At 35.7% G+C, this 9,659-nt stretch overlaps 1 protein-coding gene across 1 annotated transcript; it reads right to left on the bottom strand.

Annotated features, from left to right (window-relative positions):
• Positions 1-1,963: 1,963 nt before the first annotated feature.
• LOC114482029 (serine protease 27-like) lies at positions 1,964-7,937 on the bottom strand. Its single transcript, XM_028477194.1, has 6 exons — positions 7,620-7,937; positions 7,372-7,487; positions 5,833-5,909; positions 3,950-4,221; positions 2,806-2,966; positions 1,964-2,395 (listed from the first exon to the last, which is right to left on the bottom strand). The coding sequence occupies exons 1-6, from the start codon at positions 7,669-7,671 to the stop codon at positions 2,141-2,143; spliced, it is 933 nt and encodes a 310-aa protein (XP_028332995.1). The 5' UTR covers positions 7,672-7,937; the 3' UTR covers positions 1,964-2,140.
• Between the last annotated feature and the right edge of the window lie 1,722 nt (positions 7,938-9,659).

Genomic DNA, 9,659 nt, shown 5'->3' with positions numbered 1-9,659 from the left:
TAGCCTTGCTCTTATTAATATTTTATCTGTAATAAAAACTGAGCCAATATAACGTCCATAAAGGGTGTCACAATTTTTAATACTCACCAAAAAACTGTGTAACTTTCACAAATATCAGAAACTTCAAAAGTATAAAAATAAGTATTGTGATTAATAGTTTCTCCCTGTATTTATACTACATGAGTAAGAACATTAAAACAGTTCTAATACTATTCCTGGAAATAGAAAAAATGTCAATATTGACTATTATTGATAACAGATGCTAACAATGTCAACTGGCAAAAGTGAGTTTACACACCAGATATAGCTCCAAAAGACAGGTTTAATTAGAAGTGTAACATTTTGGGCTCCCGCCCTTCATCAGACAGAGTACGAACAATGGGTGCACTTCCTCATAAAGGTAATGTGATCTAAAACAATTGTGTGGTCATGTGACAAAGATAAACACACTGCAAAACATGATATATAATTCATTTCATTAAAATCATGTAATGTATATAGAACCACAAGATTACAAAAAAATAAGAAGTTAAGTATTGATTTTAAATCGAAAAGCAACAATACCAATGTTCATTTAGTCACACACGACCATGACAAAAAAACCATGTCGAACAAAGCCAGAAAATTTCAGAAATAAATAAAATACATATGTATCGCAAGGTGTATTTTAACAAAAGATAGAAGAAAATATTGAAAAAGTTCAACATACTATTAAACCATAAAATGAGAGACAAACATCCACACACAGAAAATCATCAAACAATCAGAAAAAAAAAAATATAATCAAACAATCACAAAAAAGGCCTAAGATCAAAGTCCTCATTAAGTCCTTTATGGCAGCGTTTCTCAAACTGGGGTACGTGTACCCCTAGTGGTACGCTATGGCACTACAGGGGGTACTTGAGACAGAGAGTGGAAAATTAACAAATGAAGCATTAAAAAAAATGGTTTAATAATGTTTAATGATAATAAATGATAATGGAAATGACCTTGATTAAAACATGAACTGGAAATACAAGACAGGAGAGGACCGGAAATGATAAAAACAATAGGAAAAAAATCTATTCAAGAGCCATTAAACACCATTTTATTCATTTTAGCAAAAATTAACCTCTATAAGTTAGAATCTATTTGTCAGAGAAACTTCCGTTAACTCAAGGTCACCTCATATATAGCGTTGACCTAGTAGTGATTACTAATGTACTATTTGTATCTAAAGGTTCAGTTTAGTCCGTACATTTATTATTCCAGTTAAGATGTCAGATCAGCGTGCAGGAACTGTGTCCTGATTTCACCCGATAACCATGAGTCTCCTGCAGGTTTGGCCTTTAATGGTTTAGTTTTAGTAAATGTTTTATGGAAACCTTGTCACCCTCGTAAGCAAAGCAAGTTGAGGGGAGATTTCCTTCATATGTTGCTATAGAGCAGTGTGTAGTGAAGCAATACCGTAAGCTGAACATTTTTCACTCAAGCGTTGACAGGTTCTTTTACGTGCTCTAAATTTTCTTCTCGTCCTTCAGCTTCGACTCGGCCCCTCTGTCAGCCTCTCTCTTATCTGATTGGAGCGAGGTTCACCGCATGACTCCGGCTGACCTGGAGTCACTGCAGCAGGAGTTGCAGCTCGGCTCTCCAATGATTCTCTCAGATAACATTAACCCTGATACCTAACCCGACATTTCCTGGAAGTCGTCGTCTTGATTTTTGTTCAACAAATGTTTCAAAAATGTATCCAAATGTGCCAAATCTGGACATTTTGATGGAAAATGGCAACCAGTTTACTCATTTCTAAGAAATAATTAGCACATTCTGATCTTTTTTTTTACAACGAATGTAATTGCTTGAGAAATTTTTAATAAAGTTTAACTGATTTTCTTTTCAAAGGTGAAGCTTTTATATAGAGCATGAGAACTTAGCAAGAAATGCTATTTTTTGGAGTGAAAATGAGAGGAAGAAAAGTCAGTGGTTAAAAATCATTCTAACAATTTATTTCAAAATATAAAAGAATTTCAATTCATGATTCAGTTTTTTCTATTTTAAAATACAAAAAAATGTTGCTACGTGGTAAAACATACAGATAAAATTAAAAATGACCTCAAGTGCACGTTCTTCAGGACCAATATCGTCCCTCGTAAAGACGTTCTCATCTCTGAAGCCACGTCAGCAGCATACACACGCAGCTAACCCACAAAGCAGTCCTCATGCACCGGTTCTGTTCAGCGCCTCCGTACAGCCGGACCATTGGTGCTGTTCTTTTGATGAAATCTGCAAAGGTGGTCAGTCTGGCATACACGCCTGGCTTGTTCCGATTGGCACAGCCCAGTCCGAAACTCACCACCCCAGCCTGCACCCAGGTGTTGTTTATCATCTGACAGACGAGGGGCCCACCTGAGTCACCCTGAGGAGAGACAGAATTAAAAAACTCAGTCAGATAAATCACCCTGGGAGGTGTTGGGGTTGGGGTCAATTACATTTTTCAGTTACAGTTAAATTATGTTGCTGTGACCAGCATTTTTTCCAGTTTCAATTAAATCAGTTATTTTTCTATATACTTCTGTCTTTCTTAAATTGTAAAATGTGGGAAAGCTTGATATGAAACATATTTTAATAATTGTCAACTACATATGTGTGGAACTGTACATAGAACTTAGCGTTCAATTAAAATTGACCATTTTTATAGAATTTTCATGGCAAATATAATTACAGTTACAGTTATAATTGACCTCCAACCCCTGCTTTGGGCCAAAGGATTCCTATCAGCAGAAAGCTGCAGCTTTTCTCATCCTGTCGTGAGCAGAACAAACGTACCTGGCAGGAGTCCTTGCCACCGTCCTGGTATCCAGCACAGATCATGTCATACAGGATGTCCACCTGCTCCGCCGGGTCCGTTTGGTACATCTGTTGACATGAACTCTGGGATATGATTGGCACAGACACTTCCTGCAGAGTCCCGATTCCTGTTAGAATGACTGAAGAAGAGATGAGATTTAAAAAAACAAAACAAAAAACAACTAATGCAACTTTTAAAAAATGTAAAAATAACTCAAAACTCAAAAAGTTCAGGGGACAAATATGGAGCTTTTAGATGAGAAAATATGTAATTAAATCATTATTGTGCTCCAATTTGCACCTCCATGTATAAATACATAATAAAATATGTACGACACGGATTATATCAAAGCAATAAGTGACAGATATGTCAGATATCAGTCCCTGCAGGATCTTCACTTTCAAATTATTTAATTTTGTGACAGAATTTTATGTAATTTGGGGAAATTTTTGTGGAAAAATTTGCAGAAAATTGCAGGATTTGGGAAAAATTGAGAGTTCTGTTAACAATTTGAGATTAAAAATGACATTTCATTGTATTTGTGTATTAATTTGGAGATATATACAACTAATTAGTTGGTAATTTACACAATGGTTCAAATTCATTTGATCACGATACTGATCCTTTCATAAATGAGCACATAAAACATTAGCTTTTTGTTAGCATCTGATATGATAACAGGTCCTAAATCATGTGTAAAATACACTAAAATATTTTATCTAATTTATTTCCTATCTATAAATTACCTTGTTAGGCTTCAATTAATGAAAATACAGGTTTTAATATTTTTGGTGTGGGCGTATGAGCCTTTTTTGTGTCAGTGTACCCCCTAGATTTTATTTATTTATTTAATTTAATTACATTAGCAACAAGGTTTTCACTAAATACAAAGTAAATAATCTAAACTCAATTACAATCTTAATTATGATTACAACAGCAACAGATTTTAAAATTACAATTATTATGCCATATTTGTAATGAATTATCAATTGCGCAATAACAAATATAATTTACTCCAACCCTGCATGTGACCTCAATCATTTACATGACTGAAAAACTGTTTAAATTAAGAAAATAAAGCTAAGACAAGAGTTCTGCTTTAGAAACGTTGGAAGCCATTACCATCTTCACGGATGTTCCCCCATCCGGTGACGTAGCACACCATCCCAGCAGGAAACAGGGTTTCTGAGCTGGGGAGGCAAACTGGTCGAATGCGATCGGACCACACGACAGGACTAGATAACTTGACCAAAGCCACGTCCTTCCCACTGTGAGGCTCGTTGTAACCATAGGGTATCACCACCTGGCTCACACGGTGCACAGACTGGTGTGAGTTGAAGCCATGCAGCTGGTGTCTACCAGCGTAGATCACGTACTTGCTCACGTCATTTGGGCTAAAAGAAGAGGAGGACGAGACAAAATGAAACCTGCAATACTGGAAATGTGATGAGGGGGCTTGAAATGGGAAACCCTGAAGGGTTATAGCGTCTAAGGACCAGGAGGCAGGGGTGGACTGGCCATCTGGCATACCGGGCATCATCCCAGTGGGCCAGAACGGTCCCCTACATGTTTTTTTGACGAGTGTGAAAAAACGCGTCAAAAAACGTCACAAGAAAAGAGTGAAAAGTGACTAAAATAGGCCAAAAGCGGTCAAGAGTGGCCAAAAAATGGACAAATAAAGAGAAACCAGGTGGTATGTAATGGCTAAAGGTAGCTTTAATTGGCAAAATGTGGAAAACAACAGTGAAAAAGAGCAATAAAGCAGAACAAAAAGAAGCAAAATGTAGGGAGAAAGAAAAACAAATTGCATTTATTGGGCAAAAGGTAGCTTATTTTGGTAAAAAGTGACCAAAAAAATTAAAGAATGGATCAAAAATTGGATAAAAGTGTCAAACACAACACTTGCAAAAATGGACAAAAATAGGAAAAAAGAATATTTATTGGCAAAAAAAAAGCTAAAGTCTGAAAAAAGTTTTGAAAAGGGGCATAAATGGGCCAATATTGGTCTGAAGGTGAGCTGATATTAGGCTATTTTTTTTTCCAAATTTAAATTATATTATTTTACCTCTTTTGCATCTGAAATTAGTAATCAGAATCAGAAGTACTTTATTTAACCCAGGGGGGAAATGGCTTTGTCACAGAGGCTCGAGAAATGTTACAAATAACATATAAAGACAGAAAGAAATGAAAAAGAAAATGTACATAATTAAGTAGAAGACTGTTAATGAAATAAGGATTAAATACAAACTTATTGTTATAGAATACTGTATACAGAAGATGAATAAAGTTGTTTTAAGTTACTTCAATTCAGAAAGTGTGTGCTGCGTGATTAGTTTGATCTCGATGTCAACAAGTTATGGCAAAAACCTCAAATGTCTAATTTGCTCTTGACATAAAGGATTGAACCATAAATTAAAGGGTAAATATGGTGTAAAATAGAAAGCACACTTTATAAAAAAGGAATAATTAAAAAAAATAAATCTATGAAAACCTACAAAGGCTTCTCGAGCATGCACACAATCTAACTGAGGCAGCGATTCTCAACTGGTGGGTCACGGACCTGTACTGGATGAGTCACGGACAGCTGGTCAAAAATAAACAATGTGTCATGTTGGACTTGTCTTTTATTTTGAAAGAAACATTTATTTTGACAGGCATTCTGTGAAATGCATGTTGCACAGGAAAATATATACATTAATCAAAAAAAAAAAAAGATTATATGTGTGTTTTCAACAGCTATTTTGGAAAAACCAAGTTTTGGGTCACGATTTAATGACGGTGGCAAAATGTGGGTCTCAGGGTGAGACCAGTAGAAACCCCTGATGTAAGGTACATAAAGAAGCCCTTAATTTTCTAATATCAAGACATATTCAAGTCATTAACCATGGAAGATTAATTTCCCTAAAGGCATAACGTTAGCCATTATTAGACACAACGTAAACAGGTCATTCAAACAGGATTTCAGCGATGGATTTGCCTACGGAGGCATTTCTGAACTTTCTTACTTGGGGAAACAGTGTGCAGCTGATAGAATCCATTCCTCTGAGATGATGGAGCCTCCACACGTATGTTCACTACCTATCTGAAAGCAGAGAGGGAGAGACGGGGTGAGTCACCTCCACATCACAAGCAAAGCCCTTTGTCAGCAGGTCACTTTGATAACAACTTTACTCTCCATGAGCACTGCTGTAGTCCAGGGTACACGTGTCCACGGTGTACACCGTATACCAGAAGTAGGCAACTTTTATCACAGCAGGACCAAAAAATTGTGTTTGTTTGATTGGAGGGTCACATGATCAACAATTATGTTAGCATTTAGAATAATGAGCGATCTGAGCATTAATACAGGAAAGATAAGAGTTTTTATAGTGATTTTGTGTGTTTTTCTGTCATTCTGTGTATGATTGTTGTTGTCTTGCTCATTGTGAGGCATTTTGTGCATTTCTATATTCCTTTTTAGATGTTTTTTGGGAGTCAGTCTAAATTTGTTGCCATTTTGCGTTTTTTGGAGTAATATTTGTGTATTTCTGTTGTCGTTTTGCTTGTTTGTTAGTACTGTGGGTTTGCAGTCGTTTTTCATGTTTTTTCTTGTCTTTTTGTGTACTTTTGCAGTCATTTTCTGCAATTTTCTATATGTTTCTGATTCATTTTCAACTGTTGTCGTTTTGTTCATTTTTGTAGTAGTTTTGTGTGTTTTTGGAGTATGTTCTGTGTTTTTCTCTCGTCTTTTACTGTATTTTCCTTCAATGTTGTAATTCTTTGTATTTTTTAATGTATCTGGTGTTGGGCACAGAACCTCCTCACGGATATTTGGGAGGATTTAGAGACTCTTAAGTGTTGCAGAGCTAAAGATATCTCGGACGCTTCACTTCCAGGTCACGTACTTTGGCAAATCGGTAATGGAGAAAACCAATAAAGGTGTTCGTTTTCCGTTTTTCATTTACTGTACCTAAGCAAAACAGCTTGAATTTGAAAAACAAGGCGTTTTTCTGTTTTTTTTTTTCATTTTGGTTTCGGAAACAAATATCAAATAATGAGTGTTTTTTTTCGTTTTTCATGTTTTTGTTACATAATGAAAAACGAATGAACCAATGATACACGGATTTCACAACATAAAAAGATGCAAACATTTTAAAGTTTTTAAAAATGTTCTGGGTTTAATTGAGCATTTGCATTTCTTTTTCGTGACACGTTTTATTTACAAATTTTATTCATCATTAGTGCTAAATTCTCAAGGTGTCCTAAAGGTAACATATTTCTACAAGTTCTTAAAAAACATTTTTAAAAAAAAAACAAAAACAAAATAGAATTTAAAAAAAAAAAAAAAAAAAAAACCCTGTTTTATTATTGAAGAGACATTTGTTTGACTTTTTTTTTTTTTTTACTTAAGTACATTTAGTAGCATTTACTTAAGTAAGAGAGCTACTTCAATACTTTTACCAGAGTCATTTATTTAATCAAGTATCGATACTTTTACTTGATGAGTACTGAAGACTAGTACTTTTGCCACCTCTGGTGATACTGGTGTTATACTGGGGACTCACCTGCACATCCACCTGCCAAGGCCAAGCCCCATCAGGGGCGTCCATGCCCCCAACAATCCTGTTCTCTGATAGCGGGGGTCGGCCACATTCCTGGGCGTAACTGGCCAAAAAAATGCCTGCACAAAACACACAAAGCCACAATTGTCATCCGTTACACGGTATCACAGTGTATATATGCACAGGTACACAAAGAAAAGATGGCGAGAGCCAGAGCAGGGTGGGGTGGGGACATTAAGCTAGAAACTTACCGGTTATGCTCCAAACCAAGAGAAAAGCGCAATGTGACAACCTGTGCGTCATATTTAACGGTTTTTAAAAACAAGTTAAATGTTATCCCGCTGAGATTACCACAAGAAGAGGGAAAAATGCGCAAAAAATGTCACAAAATGTACTTTTAAAATAAACTCTAAGTAGCCCACTTTTCTACGTCCTTCATTAAACGTTAAAACCTACACCTTTGTAATTAAAACCGCATAATTCCACCTGTTTCCTCGGTTTAGGCGGAGAAGGTTGCAGGCAGTGAGGGGGCGCCTCTACCTGTGTATAGAGATGCGGGGCGTCTGGTGGGGAACACCTTCAACCAATCAAAACGTTTCCTCCCGCCCACTTCTTCCTCGTCAGCCAATGAAACCTCAGGAATGCCACTTTGGGCGAATCAGTTATCTCGTGTTTTTGGAAACGTTCTTCCTTCAAAATAAAATTATCCTTTTTTGGCAGGCAACCAAGCAAACGCCCTATCTGGGATTTACGTCATGTTTCTCCATGGGAAACCAAATATCCAACACTAGTATAATAGTTTGCCAAGCAAGTGTTTTTACACACAAATTGTTAGAAACGAACTAAATGTATTGTTTGCAAAAATCAACATTTCACGTGTTTATTCAACCAACAACAAGTGGGGCCTGGGTGCATTTTTAATTAAATTTTAGATAATAAATTCAACAAACTTCCATTAATGTAGGTCAATACTTATTCCATAGATATATAGATGCATATATGATAATACAGCGGCTCCTGTTTATTCAATGGCTGTTTCTTCCCTGGGCAGGTAACTTAACCCTTATTGCTCCATTCAAATGTCAATGTATGGATGAGTTTGTTGGAGGTCAGAGAGTAGATGTGTGCAATACAACAGCTTCAATCACACTGTCATACAGGGTTCCCGCGAATCCTTAAAAAATCTTAAAAAAGAGGCCTTAGTTGTCATTTAAGTGTCTTTAATCAGTGTTTCAAAAGTCTTACATTTTACCACATAATAAATATGATTTTATTTTTATTTATTTATTGTAAGGTTACATTTCAAAATAAATGGCAACATTCAGTTTAAAAAATTTTTTATAAACAACATGGGAAAACGGAAATTTAATAAAAAATTGCCTGCGTCCAACAAATATTTTTCTTAATGGCTTTTAGTTTTTGTACTTTTGTTGTTGTTTTATAGATTTTTGGCTATTTTTGTAGTCATCTTGAGTTTTTGGAGTGATTTTGATTAATGTCATCTGTTTATTGTGTATTTTAATGTTATTCTGTGTATTTGTGTGTGGTTACTTTGGGAACCGCTCGTTGCACGTCTGCACTAGACACTAGAAAAACAATTACCCTAACCCTATATGTCATTGATGTGTTTACTGTGAAGTTGGTCTTAAATTAGCTTTCAAATGGCAATAAAAAGTCTTTAAAAGTCTTGAATTTAATTTGACTAAAGCTGTAGGAATGCTGTCTTAGTCTTGGGCAGCTGTGCTTACAGGTGTAGCGCAGATGTAGGCCTAACTTCTTTTTTTTTTTGTTAATAATTAATATGTTCTAAGTCTGCATTGGTTTTCCTCTGTTTCCAAATTTTCTCCCATCCAAAATGATGTGCGACAACTTTATGGGAGATAGAAAATGAATCATAAATAGGAGTGTGTATGCCTGAAACTACGTGTGTTTTTGTTAGTGCTGTAATGGGCTGGCAACCTGTCAATGGCTAACTTTTCAACGAATGTTTTTGCTCTTTGTAAGTCATGATAAGCTCCAATGAAGCAAATAACAGCCAATTAATTCTTTTTTTTTTGTTGATCATGCGTTTATTTGACCTCAAACAACTATTAAATATGAACTGAAATGCTGGTTTTGATTGTTTCTAATAGCTCTGCGTGAAAAGTGGAATAAAATTGATAAATCACCAATGAGGTTGCAAGTGTGTCTCAGGTTATAGTTTATACAAATACAGAGCTGAAACCGGTTTAACAGGTGTTGTTGTACGATGAAGCAATCTGCACAGAATAGGTAAACTATCCCAATCTGAA

This window comes from Gouania willdenowi, chromosome 19 (genome assembly GCF_900634775.1).
Source record: "Gouania willdenowi chromosome 19, fGouWil2.1, whole genome shotgun sequence".
NCBI lineage: Eukaryota > Metazoa > Chordata > Actinopteri > Blenniiformes > Gobiesocidae > Gouania > Gouania willdenowi.
Note: the sequence above shows the minus strand (reverse complement) of the source record. Positions and strands in the feature narration are given on the sequence as shown.

Bases quoted from the DNA above. Each gene is read 5' to 3' on its own strand.
- LOC114482029 (XM_028477194.1), bottom strand. From the start codon at position 7,671: ATGACGCACAGGTTGTCACATTGCGCTTTTCTCTTGGTTTGGAGCATA. The intron at 7,488-7,619 runs GTAAGTTTCTAG...TGTTTTGTGCAG, and splicing joins CTTGGTTTGGAGCATAACCG to GCATTTTTTTGGCCAGTTAC. The intron at 4,222-5,832 runs GTAAGAAAGTTC...CTCTTCTTTTAG, and splicing joins GCTGCACACTGTTTCCCCAA to CCCAAATGACGTGAGCAAGT.